The sequence below is a fragment of the Apus apus genome, chromosome 4, assembly GCF_020740795.1.
Source record: "Apus apus isolate bApuApu2 chromosome 4, bApuApu2.pri.cur, whole genome shotgun sequence".
NCBI lineage: Eukaryota > Metazoa > Chordata > Aves > Apodiformes > Apodidae > Apus > Apus apus.
In genome coordinates, this window is record NC_067285.1 from 41,510,770 (window position 1) to 41,525,195 (window position 14,426).

The window sequence follows — 14,426 nt, forward strand, 5'->3', positions numbered from 1 at the left end:
CTGAGTGACCCTGTGCTGGCCTCTCTCCAGTAGTTCCTTGACCTTCTGGAACTGGGGAGCCCAGAGCTGCACACAGGGCTCCAGGTGAGGCCTCCCCAGGGCAGAGGAGAGGGGTAGGAGAACCTCCTTGACCTGCTGGCCACTCTTCTTGATGTCACCCAGGGTGGCTTTGGCCTTCTTGGCTGCCAGGGCACATTGCTGGCTCAGGGTCAGCCTGTTGTCCACCAGGCCTCCCAGGTCTTTTCCCCCAGAGCTGCTCTCCAGCAGGTCACCTATAACCTGTACTGGTGCATGGGGTTGTTCTTCCCCAGATGCAAGACTCTACACTTGCCCTTGTGCATCTTGGGGGGGAGGGGGCTTTCTTTTCAAACCTCAGACCTGTGTTACAGTGATCAGAAAGAGGTGTTTGGTCTGTCTACGATCAACTCTAAGTTGTTTTTTTTCTCCTGTGTTGGTGGTTGTTGTTTTTTCACTGCCTGACAGAATATTTGACACTCCCGTGAAAATACAGGGGGTGCTGTAACTCTACAAACTGTTTTTACAACAGCAAAAAAGGTTAAACATCAAAACCAGCAGCTCCAAATAATGAAACCAGTCTTCAGAATATTGAAAAACTTCCAGAGTGGAAAACAGTTGTGATTTGGTTTGTTTTTTTTCCCCATACTTGTAAGTTACTTTCCAAAGAGTCCTTGACCACTGAGCTTTCCTTTGCTGCACTTTAGCTAAGACTAATTTCTGCCACAACTTCTGTCACCCACTTATTAAAATCAGAAACAAAGCAACAAACACCAGCATAACTTCTGCATCCAAACCCAACTAGTGGCAGAACAATTAAGTCAACTGGAACTAACAAAAAAACCCATCATGCTCATGGAAAGGTTCCCTCCCCAGAGGTGTATGTGCTCTAAAATAGCCTTCACTTTTGTGCAGCCCAAGTAACAGCATAGATAGTTGCCAGCAGCTGCTAAAGCCACATGTGACCTGGAAAAGGTCAGTTTGTGGGAATTTTACCAGCTACAATATTCAGTGGTTGCAATTTTTTTTTTTTCCCTGGCAACAGTTTTCCTTTTCTCACTACATCCACTCTGCACTCCTTGCCATCAGCTTCCTAAACAGCACCTGGCTGCTCATATTGACAAGTCTTTCAAACTCAGAAACCTCAGTTTGCAGGATTTCCCCTGGCAATGAAAGACTTTTCAGATTCATTAAAACAGGCACACAAAAAAATCACAACACACAAGTGTTAGACCTTCCCCAAAACGATGGCAGTCCCTTCAAGCTAGCAAGTTATCTGGCTGTTTGGGAGGGTGAAGAAAGGCAGATGTTTAAAAAGATTTGCCTCTCAAAGAATTGTCTTCACCTCCCAGTGATGCTTCTCTCATAGGCTCAGGGACAGGTACTCTTAATTCTCAAACATATTGATTTAAAAGGTGGAAATCCTTTGATCTTATAACATCTGTGTTTGTCAATATTGTGTAGCTATGTTTTGATTTGGATATTTCCTTACATTCTGGAGGCAGCAAATGTAAAACCATGCTCTTTTCTTTCTGGTTCCTTCCTGTTTACCAGTTTTCATGTACTGCCAAATGAAAAAGTCATGCAGCTCCAAGTGGCTCTTTTGGAGTTTTTAAGGGGTTTGGGTTGCATGTTTTTGCTTGGTGTTCATTATTTTATGAACACACAAACAACTTAACTCAAATATTTATAAACCTAGCAGTCTTCTTATTCACAGGTTCTTTCATTTTTTTAAAAGGGCACACAGATTTGTTTTCCAAAGAGAAACTATTTCTTATTTGCCTTAACCACTTTCTTGGACTCTTCTGTGATGCTTATTTTTGAAGTAGGTGAGCTACTTAACAAAACCAATACAGCTTTATTAACTTTTTGCACTCAAACCTTTTTCCTGTTATTTGCACATTTAAGTCCAACTACAGGCAGATAAAAGCAACACAAGAGCATGTGTCTCTCTTCCCCCTGTGGATATATATAGCACATCTACAAATACTTAGTTTCCTTTTCTCTGGCTGTGAGGCCTACTTTTCCTACTCCTCAGAATCCAGAAAAGCAAAAGCATCTTACAGTAAAACAATCAAACCCTTCAATTACAAAGGTAAATAAAGTGTAAAAGTTCCAACAACTATAATTATTTGCTTCTACCCATAAAATTCCCTGCTTTTTTTTTTTTTAATTGCTGGAGGTACTTCAGAGACCACAGTAAAATCAAGACAAAGATTTCCACAATCACCATCCCTTTGAAGATCCTTCAAAATTGCTAAAGCAAAACAATTCAAAAGTAGTACAACCTGCAATGACTGGTGACACTTGAGTGGTCTGCCCTGTAATAGCTTTGCTATTAATTGGTTTTGCAAAGATCAGCTTGGTGATCACTGGGCCAGAAGTTGGAGTTCGGGTCTTCTTTGCAATCTGAAAGGTGGAAGAAAATAAAATTTAAATTAACTTGACTATTTTGGATCTAAACTGTTGTATTGTTAAGTACCTTAGCAAATAAGAAGGGTAATACTCACATAATTAGAAGAATTACTGCTTATCATGCATTTCACCTCCATTTCTCACTATGGAGAGAACTAGGATATCATCCATGCCACTTTAGAAAACCAGCCACCAAAGCAGGATAGCCAAACCCCTTGTCTTCAAGATGCTGGTATATCTAGCATGCCATTGGTTTAGATAAAAATGCTAAAACTAAATGCACAACTCTTGATAGCTGAAGCTTTAAAAGAAGTTACTTCTTTTTCAGCCAACCGGGACAAAACTTGTTCCTCAAGTGATTTGGCTAGACTGAAGAGAGAGCTTTGGCTGGAACATAGGAAAAAGAGTTTATGGCTCTGGGAAGAAGGGGCAGGCAACTCAGGAGGACACCAAAGATGTCATTAGGCTACGCAGGGAGAAATTACATGGGTATGGTTGGCTTTCTGAGCTGCAAATGCACACTGCTCGCTCATGTTGAGCTTCTCATCAATCAGCATCCTCAAGTCCTTCTCAAGGCTGTTGTCAATCAGCCCACTAAACTGGAAGACAGGGACAGAGAGTGGAATGGACTCCCAGAATGCAAGGAGAAATGGTTAGTAACCTGGTACATCACTTAGACACAAACAAGTCTATGGGGCTGATGTGATCCCCCAAGGGGTACTGAAGGAGCCGGCAGAATTTATCACCAAGTCACTTTCTATGCCTTTATCCAACAGCCTTGGAAAACCAGGGAGGTCCCAACTGACTGGAGGTGAGCAAACGTGACCTTCATCTACAAGAGGGGCCAGCAGGAGGATCCAGGGAACTACAGGCCTGTCAGCCTGACCTCAGTGCCAAGGAAGGTTATGGAGCAGATCATCTTGTGTGCCATCATGCCACACAGAGAACAAGGTGATCAGGCTCCACGAGCATGGGTTTATGAAAGGCAGGTCCTTCTTGACAAACCTGATCTCCTTCTATGACAAGGTGACCTGCTTAGTGGATGAGGGAAAGACTGTGAATGTAGTTTACCTGGACTTTAGCAAAGCCTTTGACTGTGTTCCCCACAGCATTCTCCTGGAGAAACTGGCCTAGACTGGGTTACACTTTGCTGAGTAAAAAGCTGACAGGATGGTCAGGACCAAAGGATTGTGGTGAACGGAGTTAAAACCACTTGGCAGCTGCTCACAAATGGTGTTTCCCCCGGGCTCAGTGCCAGGATCAGTTCTCTTTAATACCGTCATCAATGATCGGGACAAGGGGATCAAGTGCAACCTCAGAAAGTTTGCAAGAGACAAGCTGGGCAGGAATGTTGATCTGCTTGAGGATATAAAGGCTCTTTAGAGGGACCTGGATAGGCTGGATCGATGGACCAAGGCCAAGTGTATGAGATTCATAGGATGTTTTCTGTTGGAAGGGACCTGTAGATGTGACGCTTAAGGACATGACTTAGCGTGGACTTGGCAATGCAGGGTTAACAGCTGGACTTGATGATCCTAAAGGTCTTTTCCAACCAAAATGATTCTAAGATCTTCCCTGAGTTCAGGTGAGCACACTGGAAGGCACACTGAAACCCTTACACTTCCTTTTCCCACAGGTCAGGTCCATAATGCCTCTTCCCCACCACACAGACCAAGCCACATCCCATGGGCACCAGCCACCAACTCCAGGAATACCAGAGAGGCATGACACTAGCATCCACATGGGGAGTCACTTCTTCAAGGTGCAGAAACACCTTTGTTACTCAAGCAGCTAACTGGAGAAATCTCACTGATGTGCAAACATACCAAGACAACAGCTACTTTGAACAGCCTGAGAAAATTGTGAGTGCTTAAATGAAGCAACTGAGTAGGCTGGATGCTCTCGTTTCCTACACAAAACCCTATTTATAGAATTTGCTGACTGAAAACACCTCCTTAACAGTTGCACAGCACCAAAACATTTGAAGAATTCAGCAGGACATCACAAATTCCCCAGCTGCCCTGCCAAGAGCCCACCTGAGGCTGTTTCAGCTCTCAGCAACACACTCATGGCATAGCTGGGGAAGCTGGAGCCCCCCAGCCTCCCATGGAAAGCAAACACTGCCTCTGCATGCCCGAGCTGTGCCCAGCCAAGGGAAGCCAGCAAGGAGCAGCTCTGACACCAGGCAGTACCAGAAAAAAGCCTCCTTTAAAGGAAGCCAAATGCTGCCCCAGAGTCAAGTTCAAGTGCTCCTCAGAGGAAACCTCCACCTCAGATCATTGGCCCATTTGGGTAATTTGCCCAAATATGCTGCACTCAGGTCATATTAGCTGCTTTAAAGGTGGCACACAATAGTTAAAGCTTAAATGAAGCAGAGAAAAAAAAAAAACACAAAAAACCAAAAAACCCTTCTTTTTTTGGAGATACATTAACTAAAACCTTGAAACGTGAAATTGTATGAAGAAGAAAGCTTCATTCACAGCTCAGTTTACAAATTTAACACAAAGCCATTTTAACATTTCAAGGACTCAGCTCTATTAGCACTCATAGTTGATAAGCAGATATTTAGTAATTTTTTTTTGGTAAATTTGCACACACTGAAAATTCTGACAAATTCTCCACATTTCATTGTCTTGGTTTGAATTTCCATTCTGCTCAAAGAAATCTGCCATAAGGTATTATTGCCAGTCAACTGTTATTGCTTTTACTCTCTGAAGTGAGGGCAAAGTCTGGCTCAGAATGTGATCAACATCCAGCAGGAACAGCCAGCTCTGGACAACAGCAGTTGTTTCCCAGTAACAGTCTATGAATCTGCTTAAATGACTTACATCAGTAAGTGTAAAATCATAGCTACCTGTTAACATGAGGTATTTCAGGAAAAAAATAATGTAAAAAGCACAAAATAACTCATCAACACTGCTTCCCTCAGACTCAACGTCCAATAACCTCAAATGGCCCCTGCTTTTTGGGTGAACTGTTCACCTACCAAGAAGGTTCAACAAACAAGTGAATCTCCTCAAGGCCTGCAAAACATGGCAAAGCTCAAATGGTAATGTTATAACAGGTGAGGTGCAGCCCTTGACCCCCAAATGCTGGCAATGCACTCCTGTCCTTAGCTGTTGCCAGGTGAGCCTTTCTGAGGTTTCTGCCACTGGAGCTGGTGACCCCAGCCACCTGTAAGAGCCTTCTAAGCATCTGTGGGAAACTCACTTCCCATTTCAGTATAGCTTGGCGAAGCCAGAGAGTCAAAATGACAGACCACCCCTTTGATGCTTCAGAAACAGAAACAGCAATTTCTCTGGAGCCCTCTGCCATTTACCAATCACAAGAAGCTTAATATTATTCCCCTAACTAAACTAAGCATCCTCTCTGCAAGTTACTTGGAATCAGACTGCAAAAATATTTCCTGGGGCAACAAGCTCTTCCACAAGAAAAGGATTGTACTCAGAAGCACACACCAACCTTTTTGCTGCTACAGAAGTGCTTTATCTGCAACCATCTTTAAATAAAGGGTGAATTTGTTTCTTCCTAAGCCCTCTCATCTAAACAAGACAACCTAGCAAGTTCCTACAGCTGGACTTGGTTTTCAACTGTCCAGCTGTGTCCTGTTCATACACAAAAAGGCAAATGTTTACCTTGCATTTACTGCTGGGTTGAATATCCACAATCAGCTACCACAAAGGAGCTAGCATACTATAAATCCACTCCCTAGATGACCTCATGAGAGCTTGTCCACATGTAGCCACACCCTATGTAATCTGTATTTGGCATAAGAAAAATCAAGGATTCTAGAAATAGGACAACAATGTACTTCAAAGATGAAGCTGAGCTAGAAATAGGAGTTTGCTCCGAGGCTGGGGAGTGCATGAAGTCACTTTTCCATGATGAGATGAAGCCACAATGATGGCTTATGAGTTTTCATGCCATGGCAGCAGTGATGCTACAGACACACAAGTTTAGCTGCTAAAATGCAGAGACAGTTACCAGATCAAGACAAGTTCCAGTTAGACTAGTTTAGTGACAGCAATGGCAATGGCTCTGGACGTTTGGTTGAGTCATCTGCAAAGCCAAGCTCCTGCTCAATGCCCTTGGACTCAGGTAGTACACCAGCAGGCACATCACTCTTTTTAAGGCTGTACACAGGCAGGAGCCACAGGCTGGAAGCAGATGCACTTGCCCACTAGTTTTGTCAACACATCCAGAGCAGTGGTTTCAACTAAATTAGGATGAGCTGCCAAGGGACAGGAATAAACCTCTGGATATAGATGGAGCCCAAGGTCCTGCCATACCTCTAAAATGGCAATCAGAGAGGAAGCTAGATTCTAAGGAACATTTTGCTCAACTGTATTACTTTCTCAGGTGCTGAGATTTCGAATGACACAAGTAGATTACTGCAAGGCTAATTGAGTTTCCTCTTATGACCTGCAAAAGCTCCTTTGATGATCAAAATGTAAGAACTGAAGAGAGCTCTTTGTCTTTGCATCTCATCTTTGACCAATTCACTTTTCAGAACCAAGTCAAAATGCTGTGCTGCTCTGCATCTGAAATACCTGATTCACAAAGCCATAAGAGAAGTTATGCAAGATCCCTGGGAGGCAGGGAAGCATTCATAGCTTCCTTTTCCACCTACTGAAAGGTTAAGAGGCTTGTTCAGGATGATGGGGTAAATGGATGACTTCATTTTCTAAGCCAAGGACTCAAAGTGTAGCTTACCTTCCCTGTTATTCATCACAGGGTAGAACATAGATCTCCTGCCTAGCCTCATATATTCCTCTGACACCAGTAATTTCCTAAAGGGAAAAGCACTGTCTGGGAAGTGCTAATATAATCATTTTGCCTGCAGCCTGGGTACTTCTAACCAACTGAACATGGCCTTCTTGCTTTTCATCTCTACATCCTTCTGTCCTCATATGAAAAAGGAATGCCAGGAGTTAACAATTGCATCTGTTTTGAAAGTAGAAGGAAAGTTTCAATAAAAAGACGACAACAAGAACAACAAAATTACTCAAACTGCAATTAACTAGGTTTACACAAGTCCATTGTGTATTCAAACAGCTTTTACTAAGGAACCGGTTGCATCCCTAATGACAATTAGGGATTAGCAGAGGTCAATTGCCAAGTCACTGTATCTCAGTCACTGATGGCACAGGTCACCTCATGCAAGCAGAAGCACGTCACAGGTAAGTCATTCTCCTCACTTTCCTCTGTCACTTGGCAGTAACTGAAGCCAAATAATAGGAACTGATCCACTCTTAAAATGTTCCTATGCTCAGTCAAGAGCAGAGTGTTTTGAAAAGCTTTGACAACTACATAATTAATGATCAAGGTACAAAACCAAAAGTCAATACAGAAACATCTTAAGGGACACCTCCCACTAGACAAGGTTCCTCAAAGCCTCATCCAACTTGTCCTTGAATACTTCCAGGGAGGGGGCATCCACAATTTCCCTGGGCAGCCTGTGCCAGTGTCTCACCACCCTCACACTCCAGAATTGCTCCTTAACATTTAACATAAACCTACCTCCTTCCAGCTTAAAACTGTTACCCTTTGTACTTGAGTTGTTCACATTTGCTTGCCATGAAATACTGGTCAGGGGATGTCCCATTGGGCTGATAACATGCTTAAACATTTGCAATTTTTCATATGCAGCAAATTACTTTTTATTAGCAGAGTTTAATTACATTCAGACTATAAAATATTTTTCCATCATAACCTGCATCAAGTTCTACTTTACCTTCACTTTCATGAAGTCTTATTTCTGCCTCCCTGTTAACTAGAGTGAAGTCACTCACAGAGTTCTGCCACGTACCAGATGAAAATCTGACCCTTTGTGTCATAAGCCAAGTCTTTTCAACATTTTCAGATCCCAGCAGATTCTGTGGTTTCAAATAATCAAGATCTGTCCCAGAGAGCAGGAACAAGACCTTAAAGTGTCCAGCCTACAACACCATCTTGTCTATCTACATCAAACAACAAGCTTAACTATACTTCAGGCAGACAAGATATACCTTTTTATTCTTTTTCAAATGCTGGAAAATGTTTTTCAGGGACATTATTTAAACAAAGTAAACTTAATAGGCAGAATCTACCCTTCCCTAAATGAGTAAAGCAGATACACATTGAATAAAAATCAGGCACGTAGAGTTCCATTCAGTCTTCCTGAAAACGTGTAGAATTTATTTTTACAAAATGAAAACAATGGGAAAATTCTCTTCAGTGTACTCAATTTTAATAGCTCAGTTTCCCTAAGCCAAATCTCTCAAATACTGTTTCTAGAGAGCAGCTAGAGGTAAAGGGCATAAAATGTCAAATGCATCCACAGATGAAAGCATGGGTTAAAAGCAGCATTGCATTGCTTTTAGTATAAATGCAAGGGCTGAAAGCAACCATGTGTCAATCAGGGAAAGAAACGGGCAACAGCTGCAGCAACAAAACTGTTGTTAAGATGTTTCACCAGCATAACTCACTTTACCTGTACTGTTTTTAACTGCTGGGTCTGCAAAACAGAAGGCTGGGCCGCAGTGTTTATCAGTTGACTTCCTTGCGTCAAAGCTGAGACACCAACCACAGGTTTCACTTCTGACCGACCTCCAAAGACAACTTTGATCTGCTGGCCTTGCACTTTGGAGTCTCCACCTTGGGCCTGGGATGTGGCCTTCTGTGCCTGTGGGAGCTGGCTGTGGGGTAATGCTAAAACAATAGGCTGGCCAGACTTGCCCAAAGTTGTTACAATTAGCTTTTGCCCATCCGGCTTAATACTCTGGTTGCCTATTTTAATGTCGGCAGTCTTGTTCAGAATAATCTGATTGGCTGATATTGTGACAGGGGTCTGAGCACCGAGTTTGTGGAGGCCACTTGGAAAGGCAGGCTTGACCACTGCATTCGCATCAGTTTTGGGGGCTGTGGTGTTCACTGCCACATCTCCTGAGTGGTTGCTGAGTGCAGTAACGGATTCGGTGGCGACTGTGACCGTCGTTGTAGCCAAGGAGTCACTGGTGGAGCTTATGCTCACTATTTCTTCCAGTTCTGTTTCCATGGGAATAGAATCTCCCATCGGTGACGACACTATAACTGCCTCAATGCTGTCATCTTCTACCAGAGTTATACCCGTGTCCATTATTTCCTCAGGGAGCAAGCTGTTGACTTCTGCTGAAACCACCTCCATTTTAGCAGTTGTGGCAGTGATGACAGGAGCAGGTACTGCAATAATATTTTAAAAAGTTACTGGCTTCCAGAAAACATACATTTTCAAAGCTTTATCAATAACATTACCAAAGAAAATACATGAGCAGAAGTTTTTTCAGACTGAAGCTCAAGTGCATGCACAGGAAGGATACAATGAAAAAATTGTTATCAAAACATAACACATTAAGCTGATTTGACTCTCAGAATTTATATCAAACCTCTTCAACATCATCCATGGAAGTCAAATCAAGGCACTGACTTACTGTGGATTACCAGTCCACTCTTGACAACACAGTACAAAAAGAAGTACTGTTTCCCCAGTACATCTTGTTCACAGATATTTAAGCTTACTAAAATATAAAGCAAGACTTAAACAGCTTTAAAAACCCAACAGATCATAATGGCTTTCCTCATACACGTCAATATTGATTAGCAGGTTGTCTCAAGAGACTTGTTATCCACACCAGGTGTAAGAAGGGTTCATTTTTGCCAAAACCTCATTTTAGAAATCTCAGAAAAAGAGCCAGCTGTCTCTTGATGGGTATTAACAAACCCACAAGCTCCATCAACAGCCCACATATCCCAGGACCAAGCCAAAGCCCTTCATTCCAAGATGAACAGGTAATTCCTCTATGCTGACCATGAAAAGAGCAGCTGAATATTTTCTTCCTCAATATTCACAAGGAAACAATGCTCAAATTCATCAATAATTTGAAATGCATTTTAAACACAAAGAATACCTGTGAGAAAACAGAAATTTTTAAGCTGACTAATAAGAGTAATTCAAATAAAAAACTCACTACAGTGAGATTCATAGCCAGAGTCACTTCTCACTGGAGAAACCTTGAAGATTGCTGAAAACAGTAATATCTACCATTCCCACCAAAACTGACATGGAGGCTGAAAACAGATCAGCTTAATAAACCATATTCCCCACTTGCTGACCCCACCAGGATGCTTGGGCACTGGACAGGCAAGCACACTGCACAGGTGTGTGTACACACTCTTGAGTACTCATTATAAGCTCACAAGGACAGGATCATTGTAAATTCAGTTTCCTACTCGCCAGGAAAAGCAGAGCTGAGCTATTCATACTAAGCAACATTCATAATTAGGGAACAATGCCACTAAAAACACTAACCAAATGCTGAAGTGACATGGATTCCTCCCAAGACATTGTGATTCCATTTTGCACAGCAGTTACCCACAGATCAGTGGCATTTTACCCATCAGGTAGAAGGATGGGAAAAAAATCCCTGCTATAAGCTACTTAGTTTCCATGCTGAGCTCAGGAGGCTGTGCTGGAGCAGTCCATGGATGTCCTGACTGTGAAGGGTGGCACCCTGATTCCCCTCACCTCCAGAGTACAAGCCATAATCCAACTGCCATGGTACTTTAGAAGCCCAAGCTATGCAAGAACTTGTTCAGATGACTGACAGTCACACAGCTCATTTATTGGCAGGCATTTAGAGATACTAAGTCACCTGATGTCACTGCCAGAAATACCTCCTTTAGGAAGCATTTCTTCCAAAGTTCAGCTTACAGTGATGCCAGCCCTGGGGACTAGCATGGGTCAGAACAGCTTCCTCCTAAGGACACATCAGTAACAGTATTGCATTGCTGTCTTGGAAGTCCAACTGGTTACCACCAGACAAGGCTACACAAAAATAGGAGGAGTAAAAGGTAGCTGTTCCAGCTCATGTTAAGGCCACTAGTGCTCCTCCTCAGCTGTGTTGCTTTACTGTCTCCTCATCAACCTGCATGGGCTTCTCTTACATCTTAAACCTCCAAACTATTTCAGACAAAAAAAACACCACCCCAATCATCCTTTTCTACACTGACAAGCACAAGGGGCTTGGAGCACAAGTTTGACTCCTAGGGTCAACCATGATCCAAATAATGATTGTCTCCATGTTCAAAAAGGAGGGGCCTCTGTACAATAGGTATGAGGCTCTGGATGTGGAAAGCCAGTCAAAGGGTGATGGTCCATCTACACCAGAGGTGTTGCCCACGTCAGAAAAGCCAACTGCCCATATCACAACCCCCAGGAAGACAAGACAGGTTATAGTTGTAGGCAATTCCCTTCCAAGGGAAACAGAGAATGCAGTATGACAGACCCTCAGGGAATTCTGCTGCCTCCCTGGCGCCCGGGTTAAGGACACTAGGAAGCTTCCTAGGCTAGTGCAGCCCTTGGACTATCACCCATTACTTATCTTCCATATGGGTGGCAATGAAGCCCAAGCGTGACCAAAAGAGACTTCAGGGCCTTGAGACAGTTGGTGAGAAAAGCTAGGGCACAGGTTATTTTTCCTTTCTATTAATACCTGCTTCCATGTCACCACCACAATTGTGGATTTTTTGATAGTGGGATGGTCTACATGGCACCAGGCTTGCTGGCATTGAATGGGATTTAGCTTTCTCAAAGTGTAAGAAGAGGTTCTTTGCCTAGGAGCTTGTAGGGCTCATTGACAGAGCTCTAAACTAGGCTTGAAGGGGAAAGGTAAAAATAACAGGCTTCCTTGTGACAACCTGTGGGATGACATGACTAGATTAGAGAGACAGGGTGCTAACAAAAGCCCTCAACCTGCTAACTGGAGATGTGCTGGATATACTGGAGCACACAAAGTCTTAGAGAAGAGCAAAGGGCTCCTGATGTAATAGAAGCCAACAGGGAAGCATCAGAGAAATATCTCAAAGGAATCTGAGCCAGTAAGTCAGCTTCACTGGGGGCCTAACTTAAATGTCTCTATGCAAATGTCTGTGACATGGGGAATAAACAAGATGAGTGAGGGATGTGCACATGCCTGCAGGGATCTTACTGGTATCATGGAGATGTGGTGGGATGACTCCTATGACTTGAGTGTTGGAATAGACAGACACAGGCTCTTTAGAAAGAAGAGACAAGGGAGGAGGGGGTGCCACCCTCTACATCAATGACCTGTTGGGGTCCACAGAGCTCCACCTGGGTATGGCTGAGAACTTATGGGTCAGGATTGAAGGGAGGGCAGGGACAGGGGATATTATAGTAGAGGCTTGCTACAGGCCACCAGACAAGGAAAACAGAGTAAATGGGGCCCTTGATAGACAGATAGGAGTAACCTCACACAAGCCCTGGTCCTCATGCAGGACTTAAACCACCCCAGTATCTGCTGGAAGGAAAACACAGCAAGGCATCAACAATTCAGGAGGTTCCTAGAATTCATGGATGACAACTTCCTTCTCCAAATGATAGAGGAGCCAATGAGGAGAGGTGCTATGCTGGACATAGCTCTTGCCAACAAGGAGGGGCTGGTGGGGAATGTGAAGCTCAAGGGCAGCCTTAGCTGCAGTGACCATGAGATGGTGGAATTCAAAATTCTTAGGGCAACAAGACAGGTGCACATCAAGCTCACTACCCCGGACTTCAGGAGAGCAGACTTTGGCCTCTTCAGGTGTCTGCTTGGTAGAGTACCATGAGATAAATCCCTGAAAGCAAAAGAAGCACAGAAGAGCTGGTTAATATTCAAGGATCATCTCCAAGCTCAGCAGCAATGCATTTCAACAAAGAACAAACAACAGGAGGCTCGCATGGATGAACACAGAGCTCCTGGCCAAACTCAGACATAAAAGGGAAGCCTAGAGAGGGTGGAGGTATAAACCAGTAGCCTTGGAGGAACACAGAGAAATTGTCTGAGTAACCAAGGATCAGGTTAGGAAAGCCTAAACACTGAACAGGGACACGAAGGGCTACTAGAAAAGCTTCTACATGGGTACCAAAAGGAAGACTAGAGAAAATGTAGAAGGAAATGGGAGACTGTCAGTCTATCAGACTGGGAATTCCACAAAAATTTTAGTATCAGATTACTACGTAATTCTACCCTACAAAATAATGGCCATACACCTAATTTAAAGGTCAAGAAGAAATTAATTGATGAAGACTTGTTTAGAAAAAGCCTGTCCCAACATAGCTCAGGACACCCAACCAGCTAAATGCACATCAAAAAATAGGGACTCAAGTATATAAACATCAGTTTTGGAGCAAAGACTTTGAGAAGTGCTGACTACTGTTAGGAGGAGGACAGGGACAAAAGCTCAACTTGAATGAACCAGTTCTGATCACCTTACCTGTAGTACAAACCTTTATACTCAATATTCACAAATAAGAATAGAAATATATATGTCAGAAATGGTAAAGAGGATTTATAAGGAAGAGGATAAAGAAAGCAAATGTTGGCAAAAAAATATAGAACTGACAGGTACCTGTGATCTTGGATCTATTTTTTCTTTTTCCATCATTAGTGTGTCAGAGCAGAATCTTTCAGAAACTAACACTGTTTAAGTGTGGAGATCAACTTCTGTCACTAAAACATGCAAAGCAGCAACATTAAACATAAAAATCCAAAGAATCAATGAAGCACATTGGTCTGCTAACAAGTAAACAAAATGCAAGTTATAACAATGCCTGCATTTTACAGTGACTAACTGCATCTTATTCCTTCTCTAGAAACGCCCCCATTTCACCAAGATAAGAATAGCTCACCCTCCTGTCTGCAAGCATGAGCAGTTGCAGCACTTAGATGAAGATTTGTTACAAAAGCATCAGCAAGGCTATGTACTGCAAGGAAAACTGTTCAGAAATTCAGATTACTCAGAAAGAAGGCTGCCAAGACCAGCTTTGCAGGATGTCCTGGGATAGGGCGGCACATGAGCAAGTTCATGGGAATGAAGCAGAGGAGCAAGGGACTTATCACCATTTGTGGCCCCACGAGCTGCCCCCTTCACAGAATCACAGAATGGTTGGGCTTGGAAAGGACCTCTGGAGATCACTGAGT

General features: G+C 43.1%; 1 protein-coding gene across 4 annotated transcripts in view; it reads right to left on the reverse strand.

Moving 5' to 3' along the window:
• The window catches only part of LIN54 (lin-54 DREAM MuvB core complex component), a 43,750-nt gene that overhangs the window by 16,442 nt on the left and 12,882 nt on the right, over nt 1-14,426 (reverse strand). For all 4 annotated transcript variants that reach the window (XM_051618782.1, XM_051618779.1, XM_051618781.1 and 1 more), the window contains exons 2-3: nt 8,903-9,630; nt 2,304-2,424 (exon numbers count right to left, since the gene is read on the reverse strand). In XM_051618782.1, the coding sequence (XP_051474742.1) occupies nt 2,304-2,424; nt 8,903-9,595 (814 nt within the window). In that variant the 5' untranslated portion in view covers nt 9,596-9,630. The remainder of the gene's footprint in view (nt 1-2,303; nt 2,425-8,902; nt 9,631-14,426) is intronic.